This window comes from Leptidea sinapis, chromosome 22 (genome assembly GCF_905404315.1).
Source record: "Leptidea sinapis chromosome 22, ilLepSina1.1, whole genome shotgun sequence".
NCBI lineage: Eukaryota > Metazoa > Arthropoda > Insecta > Lepidoptera > Pieridae > Leptidea > Leptidea sinapis.
The window spans coordinates 3,585,446-3,599,461 of record NC_066286.1 but is presented as its reverse complement, the minus strand read 5'-3'; the positions used below and the strand labels follow the sequence as shown (position 1 = coordinate 3,599,461).

The 14,016-nt window shown below is 36.3% G+C and overlaps 1 protein-coding gene across 3 annotated transcripts in view; it reads right to left on the bottom strand.

The window, feature by feature from the left end:
* Positions 1-14,016, bottom strand: part of LOC126970964 (multidrug resistance protein homolog 49-like) — a 46,103-nt gene that overhangs the window by 4,594 nt on the left and 27,493 nt on the right. For 2 of the 3 annotated variants that reach the window (XM_050817114.1, XM_050817115.1), the window contains exons 14-21: positions 9,908-10,068; positions 8,672-8,952; positions 7,753-7,904; positions 6,617-6,731; positions 3,767-4,016; positions 3,084-3,279; positions 2,346-2,508; positions 333-527 (exon numbers count right to left, since the gene is read on the bottom strand). In XM_050817114.1, coding sequence (XP_050673071.1) covers positions 333-527; positions 2,346-2,508; positions 3,084-3,279; positions 3,767-4,016; positions 6,617-6,731; positions 7,753-7,904; positions 8,672-8,952; positions 9,908-10,068 — 1,513 coding nt within the window. Of the gene's footprint in view, positions 1-332; positions 528-2,345; positions 2,509-3,083; positions 3,280-3,766; positions 4,017-6,616; positions 6,732-7,752; positions 7,905-8,671; positions 8,953-9,907; positions 10,069-14,016 lie in introns of those variants that run through there. The other variant, XM_050817116.1, reaches the window with a different exon arrangement.

The window sequence follows — 14,016 nt, the reverse complement described above, 5'->3', positions numbered from 1 at the left end:
AAAAGAGGTATAAAAAATCTGCGATACTATATAAACTATATATCTTATTTAAAAAGCCAAAATCAGCTATTTTGGCTTTATAACAAAAATTTAATGTACGGTATTGAAACCACGAATCAAACATAGTTAATTATACTTTGATTAGTCAAAAGCCTGTGAAAGTCAAAAAAATTTCGCATTCCTCCACTTAAGCTTCCATTGCTTTGGAAGTAATCAGCCACACCAACAAGCCATTATAATACATATTGTTCTCCACCATTCTCTGTATTTCTAAAATTAATTTGGTACCTAAAGTGAATATGAACCTCCGCCAAGACAAACGTAGTCCTTACCACATATCCATCATCAGGATCGTACAGGCGCTGCAGAAGTTGGATGAGTGTTGACTTCCCACAGCCACTTGGCCCCACGAGTGCCACGCGTTTCCCACTTGGTATCACTAGCGACAGCCCTCGCAGAACCTCAACTTCACGCCGCGTTGGGTATCTGAACTTGATATTCTTGTACTGAATCTTGCCTTTTGCTACCTACATTAAAAATAAAAATGATAAGTTATACCAAATATCGAATGAATCCCGTAGTTTACCAAACTCTTCCGGTTACTATTAAAGTATTTCAAGCCGCCATGGTAGAGAATTAGATAAATATGCCTGCCTGAGTCAAACAATAGGGATGGATAAAGGAAATCAGATTAATGGGAAAGATTGACGTCTCATGTAGTGTGCCTACTTAAAACTGGACTTTGCTGAACATAACAGCTAAAAAGAAAGCTAAGCTGTTTGACCAGGGCAGACCATTACACCGGTACGTATCTATGGAGCAGAAAACTGGGCCCTGACAAAGGAGAGTAATAACAAAATACAGGTTGTCCACGGTAAACTAGAAAAGAAAATCATAGATATTCCGCTGAGGAACCGCAAGACAAATACAAAAAACAAAACGCAAAATAAACAAGAAGGTCACCGATGCACTCAAAAAAGGGGCAAGTCTTAATTGGCAGTGGCAGTTAGGACAGGACACGCTTAGGGACAATCGAGAATAGCATTGAAGCGTTCTGTTCCAAATGTGAAAAAGTTACGTTCCAATTTAGGGAAATCGTATGATGCGTATCGAACGTCAATTATTGGGAGGGGTGTATTCTGCAAAAGTTTGACGTTTGGTTTAGTTAATATCTTTAAACATCATTTAATAGAGCATAGATAGCCCTTTTAAAAGTAGTAGAAATATTTTAGATTAAGTAAAAAAATTGTGTTTTTTTTTTTGAGTTTGTCGTTCAAATGTCACGATAAACAGATTCAGTTAATGTTCTAGCGAAATAATAGAAGAATTCGAGTCAAAGATTTTGATAGAACGTGAATATCACCGCAGGAATAGAGGCCTTGGGGCGAAAAGAGACCCAGAGGCAGACCACAGATTCGATGGAAGAATGACCTCAAGAAAACTGCAGGGACGACTAGATGAAAGTAGCGCAGGACCAGGTTAAATGGCGGAATCTGAAGGAGACTTACACCGAACTGGTTCAGAATTATATAGAGAGAGAGAGGGAGAGAAAGCGAGTTTTAGTCAATATCATGTATTTACCTTAAAACACGGTATTGAGATAATTCCAATATTTCCATATCTGAAAGACGATGCCATCCTCTTTCATCAACAGTAAAAGCATAGTTGCAAAAGTTACTCTATCTTGTTTTGTCTAACCAACTGATTTTATCCATGTTTGTTGGAGTTCTCAGGATAAAAATTGACAATTCTAGCAAGACGTTAACCTAATGATTGCAATCGTCACCATGAGACATAAGATGCTACGTCTCATTGGCCCAGTAATTTCACTAGCTACGGCGTCAACCGAACGATTCGAACCAAAACACGATAATGCTTGCGCCTTATTGCTTGAGGGAAGAAGATTGGGCCGCAGTGGTTGGTACTAGTGGCCCAGCCAGCATCCCGGATTAAAGAAGCTGAAATATCGGGACAATTTTTTTAAGGTTATGTTTCCCGTAGTTCCTCAAAGAGCGCGGTATAATATCACTTCAAAATTTTGCTAGTTTCTCTCGTTATTTTCCACAAATATCGTTACGCAGTTTTTTTATTTTTCCTGCAAAAACAAGTAATAGTAAATAGCTGCATCCTCTCAGCCTATTACTAAATATATTATGGGTTGGAGATGTAAGTTTTAATTGAGTTCTAATTGTGATAAATTATCGTTTGTCACAATTATTTTTGGCCACTTGGTGTTTCCATCCTTGATTCTTCTTTATAGCCTGTATGCATTGGCGGCCTATCTCTTTGTCAACAAGGAGAGATTTTAATAATTGTTATCATTATTTATACAAACTCAGACGCACAAAGTTCTCAGGAACGGAGGGTGCGTGTGAGCTTTCCACGAGAGGTTTTCTTGCCAATAATATCATGACTCGTCCGGCGGCCAACACAGCTGCACCGAAGTTCGGAGCGAACGCCAGAGCCTGACCCATCATCCAAGCACCGAAAATCAACGCCTCCGAAACCCTGAAAACATTTTCACAAATCACTTGAGACATTCCGTAATACCATGACCTGATCATATCATACTCAGAGCAAGGTTACAGTTTCAGCCATCACCGGCCTAACGAAACTGCCACACACGCGGCAATTTTAAGTTTTATACGTGCAGGGAAAGTGTGAATTCAGTGAAGAGCACGGTCAGACCAAGAGTAGTAATAAAAGTGATGAGGTATGTGTTATAATAGTGTACACACTTTAGAAGAGAAATAAGTACATACAGTAAATGTATAAATCCATTGAAATTAGCAAGTTTTAATAATTATTAATAATATAAGTAAAGATCATAATAATAACAATCAACAACGTCGAACGTTGCAGAAAAGTGTGACGATTTCTTTCTAGTTTCTGCCATAAGTATAGACAACGTATTTAATAAACTTTTAATGACCGAGTTGTCAGTTGTCAGTCAGTTCTGTGGCACCCAAAACAAAAACAACATGGCGCGTAACCAAAAACCGTGACGACATTGCTATAACATTTCTCTCATACGTCAAGAAGTTTCACTTCAAAGATAAATCCATCTAGAATGTTCTACTCACTTGATGACATTCTTGTAGGGCACTTCCTTGTTGGCAACGAGCACGCCTCCGTACCATAAGGAGAGCGCGTATCCAGCGACGGGTGCAGTTTGACCAAATGAGAACACGGCGCCGCGCCACCGTAAACTCTTACGGGCAGCAACGGCAGCGTTCCTACCAGCTTCGTGGTACCTATTCAAAATACCTTCTTCACCACCTGTAGAACAATTTAAAACAATATTGAATAAAACAAAACATTATAAAAAAAGCCGGCAACGCTTCTGTTATTCCTCTGGTGTTGCAAGAGAATGTTATTTAACACCAGGTTTACGCTCGTTTGTCGTCATCAAACTGAATTATTTCAAAAAAATTTAAATAATTCATTTTATCTTGTATCTATCTTCTTAATTTACACTGCAAGCAAATTTTCATATCTATTTATAATATGTATAGTATTTAGGTAAATATACAACTTATTGAGTGAGTAAGTAAGTAATTATACAGAGACTTTTTAAATGTTTGTCTGTCTGTATAGCTCAAGAACGGGTTGCGTGTATTTAGATCATGTGACATTAGACATGCTTACATTAACAAATCTTAACATATTCTTATGAAACCCTCTCTTGTTTCATTTAGCAGACCACTTACTGGGAAACAGAATAACAGCATTTTTAAGTACTCAATAAAAAAGTTCTAATACTTACAAAAGGCAGAAACTGTGCGTATATTAGTGATGGCCTCAGTCGCGATGGTGACGGCCCTGTTCGAAGCCTCTCGCACCGTGGCGATCCCCTCGGCGAGGACCCGGCTCTCCAGCACCACGCCAGCTATCACCAGCGGCACCGACACCAGCGACACCAGAGTCATCTGCCATGTGTAGTACAGAGACAGCAGGATGCCGATGGTGATTGTGGCAGTTGCCTGCATGAGAGCGCCGATTCGAGTCCCTGTTGCCTGTAAGATACAAGAGCATATTGAGTGAGGTGGAGAGATTTCTGCAACATACGGTGCAGTGGAAGTGTATGAGGGCGTCCCACGGGAATGCCACATGCAGGGGACCTAGTACTCTGTGAACGGCTGGATCACTTCACCATTACCTTCAAAAAAAGCGCGTACACATTCCTTAAAGGCCGGCAATGCTTCTGTGATTCCTCTGGTGTTGTAAGAGAATGTGATCATTTAACACCAAGTGACCCGTACGCTCATTTGGCCTCCATTTCCATAAAAAAAAGGGGAAACACTTTAATTATTATAGATTTAACATTTTACTGACTTTTTTAATTACAAAAAAAAAAAAAAAAACAATTTAAACTACAATCATACTTTTAAATAATTACCTGATTGAACCGGGAATCGAACATGATAATATCAGTTGTATATCCTTACGGCAACTTTTCATTGAATTTGAAAACAAATTTAACATCAAATGTTAAAAATCACGGTCTTCCTACGATTTATGTTAAAGCTGCAGGGTATTTTTTTTCTCGTGTCGCGGGTTCGATTCCCCATACAAATCTATGAACGCAGTTAAAACTGTTTTTTAAACTAAAAAAAGTCTTCTTGCAGTAAAATGTCACATCTACAATATTTAAGATACATAGCCGTGGGACACCTGTATAATAATACTGTGGTTAAAATCCGTCACTTCCTCTATAAATGTTTTTAAATGAAATTGTTTTACATTCGCGCGTAGCGTTGGTGTGACCAGCAATTCACTGCAGCGCGTTGCCCGTAAGAACCCTCTCTCCAGATTCATTGGGCTCCAAGATTAATGAAACAATAATCCACCTTTATTTATCAATCGCAATATGAACAAAGCCTGTATACTAACAGATTAGCAATTAAATTAACATACTCAATAGCTTTTGCCTGCTGAGTGCCCATGTTAGAAATAAAAGAAATAAGAAAATAAATAATTAGATATTTAACATAGTGTTGCGTAGCAACCCTTCGAAGTATATGACGAGAGTTGTCAAACTTCAAGACATTGTTAATTTCAACAGCTCCGTCAGCAATACTCGTAGCTCAGCGGAAAAGTGTTTACTTTAGACGCTGTAGACCCGGGTTCGATACACCTACCAGTGTATGGATTTTTTTGGGTTTTGTAAAGTTGAAGGAAATTTCTAGTAAGTTCAGGATCAAATCGAACAGAAAAAAAGGGATGGAAAATGTGTAAGCAGGATAAAAATAGTTAAAAGAATTTTCTAGTACAATTTAAATTTAAAGATGGAATGGGAGAATCATTTTGAAAATAGAACGGATCCGGGGGTATATAAGCCGTACTAAGCGTGGCCTACAGCAGTTCTAGTTCTGACTCGAAAGTGTAAAGAAGAAGAAGCAGAAGAAAAGAAGCAGTGAAAAGTGGAAGTGTTCCAAGAAGAAGAAGATAGAAGATACTTAGTGTTCGGTGCGGTGTGACGTGTTGAAGGTACCGCCGCCCACAAGAGGAACAGCGGCAGACCGGCGAAGCGCAAGTTCAGAAAAAGTGAACGCAAATAAGGACTCGTTCCTATAAGCGGAGTATTATTTCCAATCCCTGACCCACTCCCGTGCCAATAGTAACAATATTTTTAAAAAATACGGACTAGCCGATTAGATGTGATGTTGAATTGAAAGTAATTTAAATAATATGTCTGACTCACAATTATTTGAAACACTTCTCGTATTCGATTTATAAAACATTAACAGTATTTGGGATTGCCTTCTAAATATTAATACCAAGAGAACGAAATATTAGGTCATACGTACAAGAAAGAAAGAGGAGTAAGGAGGGTTAGTAACCTAGTTATTTAGTAATTATTATGGCAGGTACTCACGATATATATTTTATTAATTTGTAGCCGATATTTCGATACCATTGCATCAATAGTGATCGCGGATTGATTTGCGGGGGCCCCGAGGAACTCTTGACACATCGACACTAATATTACATCAATCTGTCCACCTGACGTCTAATTCGATTTGAATCACTAATTCACGACACACACTACTAACAACGTCCATACTTTCGGGTCTTTTCTTGCATTTGTACTGCAGTGAGACCACGGGATTCCATGTTTGCGCTAGTCTAAGACCATCCTCATAATAATATTATAGTTTACGACTTTTTTTATGAAAGTAAGAGACGAGACGAGCAGGACTTTCAGCTGATGGTAATTGATACGGCCTGCACATTACAATGTAGTGCCGCTCAGGATTCTTGAAAATCCCAAAAAATTCTGAGCGGCACTACAACTGCGCTCGTTGAGACATAAGATGTTAAGTTTCATTTGCCCTGCAATTACACTAGATACGGCGCCCTTCAGACCGAAACACAGTAATGCTTACACATTATTGCTTCACGGCAGAAATAGGCGCCGTTGTGGTACCCATAATCTAGCCGGCATCCTGTGCAAAGGAGCCTCCCACTTGTAAAACTATATATTCTATATTCTATTCCACCTCTATATTCTACTCCAGTTTTCAGTAATGACTTTTCTCGTTTTCGTCTCTCTTTCTAATAATTAATCATTCTGTTCTTTCTTATAATAAAAACATAATATGAAATACATTACCCCCTGGACAGCGGCTGCGTCTGCTGCGAGGCGCGAACACAACGCACCAATACCGTTCACAGGCCTGTCGAACCATCCTATCTCCTGCCGCAACATTGACTTGAACGCAGCAACCCTTTATAAGATTTTTTTTATATTTAATTCTACTTATATTACTGCATTTAAGGAATGATATGAGTGTTTTATACAATTCGTGCGTACAGCAATGATTGATGAGCAAAAATGAGAAGATGAAATATGAAGTGAAAATGTTGAGCAAGGTCGTCTTGAACTGGCATGATATTATAATACAAAATATTTTTCCTTGGTATTACATATAATTCTGTTTGAAAATTACAATGGAAGTGCCTACGCAGTTCGTTCTATAATTGCTTAAACTGAGTGAATGACTAAACGGTATTGAATGGCGGGATGCGGCCATGACGCACTCACATCAACTGTCATAGCGACGTTTGCATGGGTTCTGGAACGCATGCTACGGCTCGCGTACACGAAATCCGTCATCAACTGAAGTTTGGCCTACGACGGCCGAACTCGAAATAACGAATCTATCACTTGTAAAAGAAATAGAGTGCGTACACCAACACGATTGGCATCGTCCAATAACGACCACAAATGGCCGATCAACCGTTGAGTCAGAACTTGTTGGGATTTCTGGCCAGTCCATTATATTATAATGCACTTTGTGCGCTAGTCTGCCAGTGTCTACAGTGCAAATTAACTATATTTATTAAAATACATTCTAAAATATTCGAAGAACTAAATGGGTTGTAATTTTAATTCTGCAAAAAGCTGGTGGTATTTACTCAGTTGTTTTCTTTATATAAATATTTCAATATCCAATATGTCGCGAAGGTTTACGTCGACGAATTAAATTGCGATATGAGTTTATACATTAACAGCCAGTGATGATCGTAACCTCGAGGCATAAGAAGTTAAGTCTTAGTAGGACAGTAAAAATGAAAAGATCAATTTGAAAGGCACAGTAGTTTAATTATTAGTGTCACTAAAAATCATGCATCAATGAGACCAACACAATCACGGTATCTTTTACAATTTCATGTTTTCAATAATTCACAAAATGAACAATGAAATTTGTCACTAATCTGCAATAAAAAAAACTTCCATCAACTTACCGCAGTCTCGCAGTCAGTCTAACGCCCGTCAAATTGAACACAAATATTTGACAGAATATCCCAATTGCAGTGTAAACTCCCACAAGGAGAAACAAAATTGCTATTAAATTAGATTCTCCCCGCACGTAGTCGTCGTTGGGGCTTTCCAGCAACTGAAAGATTTATTGTAGCTTTATCTTATTAGTGAAGGTATTAAGCACATTTACTTTAGTAACTACTTTGATTAACACGAGTGTTACACATTTAAATAAAATACCATTTAAAGGATTAAAACGCGTGTAATTGTAACTGTATTTTTACATGATACGTAAAAGTTAAAAGTTACACTTTTATTATTATTTTGTTTAACCTGACGTTTAGTGTCCTTTGCAGAGCATGTTTTCAGGTGCGGTGTGTATAAACTGGACTGTGACTGTAGCCTGTCTTACATTGAGCAAACCAAATGAAACATCGCACGTTAATTTCATTGAACTATCTGAACGGTTTAAATCTCGTGCGATTTTTGATTGATTACCTAAACTGACCATGTTAGCCCGTATGCTGTAACACGTCACCGTTCCACCGACAGACGCTGGCATGACAGTTGTACTCGGCAACCTTCTGCGTCTAGTTGAAAGTTCTTCATCAAATGGAATTGTTCGGATTTGACTAAAATATACTTACTGCATAAAATTATTATTTTATAGCCTTTTCAGGTACTCTAACTAGTTTGACTTGACTTTGGTCAATTCAAAATATTTATTTCAACCTTTTGTGCCGTTAAACATTCTATTCTTTCTAGACCAGTCGATATTTTTCGGGAAAGGAGACTTAATTTTCGAGAAACATTTCCGAAAAATATTTGAAAGTTTACAAGAGTGCAATGGCCGAATTATTTCTGCAGTAATTTTCGAATTGCCGAATCCATAAAACAACTTACACCATAAGTTTCTCCAAAAAGTACAGCAAAACAGGGGAAGGATGATCCAACAGCAATGGCTGCTATTATACCAACTATCATCCACCACTTCTCTGGTGCACACAACTTCAATATCTGCCAAGTTGTCGGCTCAAAATCCTTCTCCGGCTCTGGCTCCATTTGAACGCTGTATTCAGATATCATATCCTTCTCATCATCAGAGTCGCTCTTAACGGAGTCTTCCGAAGCAAGTTTCTGAAGCCTCACCTTACGCAATTTTGTTTCTGTATTTGGGTTCTCAGCTGAAATTATGAAAGAATATATCAGTTTCAATCATACAGTCAACAAAATACAAGATAACATCTATTTTTGCAGCAAAATTAGATTTTGTGGCAGTCTCTCTCTCTGGGGTCAGTCCCTCATGTGTAAGTACCGTGGTCATGAGGGTTGCATCTGGAGCAAAAGAATTACCTCCACCGGATTTTGTCCAGCGCGTCTTTTACAATCGTGAACAATTTGGATGACGAATCTTTAATTAAGTCAGTCCATCTTGTTGGAGAACGACCGCGCGAGCATCTGCCTTCGGTATTTCCAACCATTATTATTTTATTCAAACATTCATCACCTCTGTGTATTTTGTGGCCAGATATGAATACGTTATCTGTATATCACATTTTAGTGGCAGTCCTATCTCATATAAACACTGCATGCACATCTGCCTAGTTCGACTGATCCAAATTATTATAGGTAGACCAATATGTTCTCATATTGTGTTCAGTTAAAATATTAGAATAAAATTTACATCTCGACCTCAGCTTACGCGAAAGACTGCTTCAATTAAATCTGCAGCTCATTTTTGATACGAATTACGCCACTTTCGTAAGTGAATAGCTAAAGTCAAGTTCTTTATTTGCAAGAAACATTCTTTAGGTAATGTGAATTAATAATTACGCAATTCAATTAAATTAGTAGATGTAAGAAACAAAAAACATAAGCCCCTTAGTATTTTAAAAATAAACCAATACTTAATGCACACATTGACATGTTTGTCACGCAAGCATGTCACAAAGCACGCATTTTCGAGCTATCGGGTCGTCTATAACGCCTCATTTGATAATATTCATGAATTGAGAACAAGCATTACTTTGTAGAAGCGTTAATAATTTAAATTTAAATCTATTTAATGATGGCATGAGACCACCGTTTAGTAGTCTGTTATAAAGTTATCACACAAGACATTATCTATCTGACACTTACGATCATCGCTAGCAGGGGTGGGAGCAATACTCGGTTCATTTTGTAGAACAAGCTGGTAGTAATGTCCCTTCAGTCGCAGTAGTTCTTCATGTGTACCTTCCTCTGCCACTTCTCCTTTATCGATGAATACAATCCGAGTCGCGTTTAGAACTGTTGCTAATCTACAATTATTAAAAAGAATGCTTGACTTCAATTACTTATAGCAGCCGCAGAGCAGATAGACTCAGCTCTGCGGCATATGCAGTTAGAAAGATAAGAGAGTACACGAATGTTACGACCGCTAGATTAGTGTACTTTAGTTATATTCACAGCATCATGACGTACGGTATATTACTATGGGGTCAAGCTGCTGACATTGATATAGTGTTTGCACTGCAAAAGAGAGCTGTTCGTGCTATATATCAGCTTGGTTATAGACAGTCTCTCAAAGAAAAATTTAAAGAAATAAATATTATGACTGTTTATTGTCAGTACATTTATGAAAATTTAATATATGTTCACAAAAATCGTCACCTCTTTGCTCTTAATAGTGATTTTCATTATTATAACACTAGAAATAAGGGATTGCTTGTAACTAATTCTAGTAGGCTTCATTAGATACATAATAGCTTTAAGCGTAAATGTATACACTTCTACAATAAAGTCCCAGCCACTGTTCAGGCATTATCTATAAATAAATTTAAATGTTTTATAAAAAAATGGCTCTGTCGTAAATCCTATTACTCCACTGCTGAATATCTAAATGATCGGAGAGCCTGGGACTAGATTGTGATTATTTTATAGCGATCGACAATATTGTATATTTTTATTGAAAAGAGCGCATAAAAAAAGAATGCTGGGAGAGTTTCTTGCGCCGCTTCTTCTCTCTCAGAGCGCCATTTGTTTCCGAAGCGGTAGTAGTATCTAGTAGTATAAGAAATGACATCAAAAAGAATTCTAATGGAATCAATTTTGAGAAAATAAATGCCTTTTATAAGCAGGATTTAGTGCTTGACCGACGGTGAGCGCCGATGTTGGTCGTGTGTACGAGTAGCATGTACGCGCTCACCGTGTTACGTTTAGTGCTCAGCCGCTGATACAGACGTGTAACGAAATCAAATCAAAACAATTTATTTAAAGTAGGTATAGACAATACACTTTTCCACGTCATAATTACAATAGAATAATTTAATACATTATCGTAAAAATATAAATGTAACTATAATAACAATATAAACGTCAATAATAAAAATATAAAATATAAATGTCATCGATGGTATTGTACATATAATACCTGTTACCTGTCATCTATTTATTTTGTTTTGTCACTAAATTACAATTAGTGTTCCAAATAATTTTGTCATTTAAATATTCTTCAATCTTATAATACGCATTTTGTGATAGTATGCGTTTAATAACAAACTTAAACTTACTTCCACTAAGACTTATAATATTATTTTCAGGTAATTTATTACAACATTTAATACATAGGCCCATAGAAGAATTATTAACTTTAGCTAATCTGTACTTTGGACATGCTAGTTTATATGTATTTCTCGTATTAAAATAATGTTTATTACAATTATTTCTATCAAAATTTTTAATATTTCTTCGAGCATACATAATATTTTCATATATATATATTGTCCAGGCATCGTCATTATATTAATTTTTTTGAGTAGTATCGCCATAGCACGTCAGCAGACCGCGCGACGTACGCCGGACTGACGATCTCAACCCACGATTCTCGTCAGCGCCACGTAACTGTACGCGCGTAGCAATTCATAAGCGCTGGACTGTGCACGTTCATATATTTTCATTATTATAGATAGCAACGCTTACCAACGTCAGTCGAGCACTAGATGAAGCTTTAATATTTTATTTAGTATCCGGATATCAAATTTTGCTTGATGTCTATTGATTTTCATATGAAAATTTATAACATAGTATTATCGTCAAGCAAATTTATTTTGAATAAAAAAAGTCTAAGTCTCCATATCTTTATTTACTCACTAACCACGATCTCAACTGTTCAAGTATTTGTATGCAAATTAAATACAAAAAAAATACCAGTCACCTTTACCTAATATAAAACTTGAAGATTACTGGAGAGAATTACTTACTAAGCTCGTGCAATACATTTTCAAGGTTGATTCAAATCTAAGACATAATAAAGTCCAGTAAAATACATATACTGAGACGTGGAAAATATGATATGTTTATTATAATATTCCCAGCAAAATATATCAAACCCGCATTTTAGGGAGCATAGTTTTAAGTTACATACTTACTCATACCGGGTGTGGTATAGTCATACCTTGGTATAAGTATGAATATACAAATACAAATACTTTATTTTCATTTTATTACACTCACTTTTATTACAAATTAAATTACAAAATTGACTATGTTTATTATAAACTATACTAGTTGATCATTTACATGTTTTTTTTTTGTTAATTGTAATAAAATTCAAAAATGGTTTTGCAGTGATATCAAAAGGGTTGGACCCCTGACCCGAAACTAGTTAAGACTGTATATCTTCATGGTTAGTGAAATTGAGGTTGTATATATATGAATCTTGAGTGGTGTGGTGAAAAGCAGTTCAATCCGGTTAGTATTAAACGTAGGTAATGATAATTTCCTTATTATTATTGAAAAACATACATATTTTGAAAATGTAAGATAAATACAATAACGAAAACATAGAGTTTGCTTGTTACTTAAAGTATCAGACTTTTCGTGCAGTATTTACATCATTTTAAGGGTTATTAGATATAAATTTGGATTTTTTTTCTATAGAGGAATCTACACCATATCATGTTACCAAACTGTATGATTTATAAAGTGATTTATAGAGTGAATATGATGCGATAGCTACTTGTGATAGTCGTTCACCATCATGTTCACGAAGCATCCTTACACAAACAATTAATTCAAGATCTAAAGACATTCAATATCATAATACATCTAATTTATGTTTATACAGTTTATTTTTATTTTTATGCGAGCAATTTTTTGTCAGTGTCTTTAGACCAACCATTATCGACAGGGTTCAGAATAATCATAATAATCAGATTTCATATTCATTTAGCGTTCCATACCTTTACCCAGTTAGTCATTGTAACGGGTTTTATTATTCTCTGAAAATATCAGAATGATGGGTTTGAATAAAATGTATCAATTGAAGACCATGCTGTGTGCGTAACTTTTGGCTTGCATACGGTGTGTACCCTAAACACAATATGGTCTGATTTGGTACGGCCGGACCATCGGACAGTCCGGTGGGCTCCTCGCACCTCTTGGTCCGGCGCCGTACTCGGTACCGTCGGGACGGAAATAATAATTTAGTTATTTTGTGCGATGCACAATGAAGCATACCATCGAATACGACCGGTACCAGGGGCATACTCCTAAAATCGATATTCGATTTATCGGTGGCATTAGACGTTTCGAATCCTACTTTTAGTTACATCGTATTCAATGTCGAAAAAAACGAAAATTTTTCGATATTATCGGTCCTAACCCTACTCTTAGTTAAAAATGTCAGAGACCAATATTCGAATTTGACAAATAATCAAACGTCACTTTTACGATAATCTCAGCGACACCTTCTAGGCTGTCGTTGCTATTATCGTTTCAAGTTGTATAGATATATTTGCCAAACAATATACATACTTAATAAATATTATTATAATAATTATAATATGTGATTTACAATTCAACAGGATTTTTTACTACCAAGTACATAATTTTTGAATATTTACATTTTGTGTGAATAATACCAAATTGGTGATGCATGGTCCTTAGCGCCTAAACTATGTTTTGACTTTTGACACTTAACAGCGACATGGCACAGATAAAGTTTAGTTTTTCAAGGTTTGCACATAATTCGGTCACTCTAACATCGTAAAAAAATCAAAATATTAGTCTATGGTTACGATAAACGATATGGAATACGAACATTTGTTAGAAGTAGGGTACGATATATTCGGAGTATTATTTTAATTTAATAAAACCTTTTGTAATTTGGTACTCTCGATTTTAATTAAATGATGAGAACAGTGATTGTATTTCTTTAGCATCATAATTTCTCTATACAAGTTTCCTCAGGATATGGAACCATATTA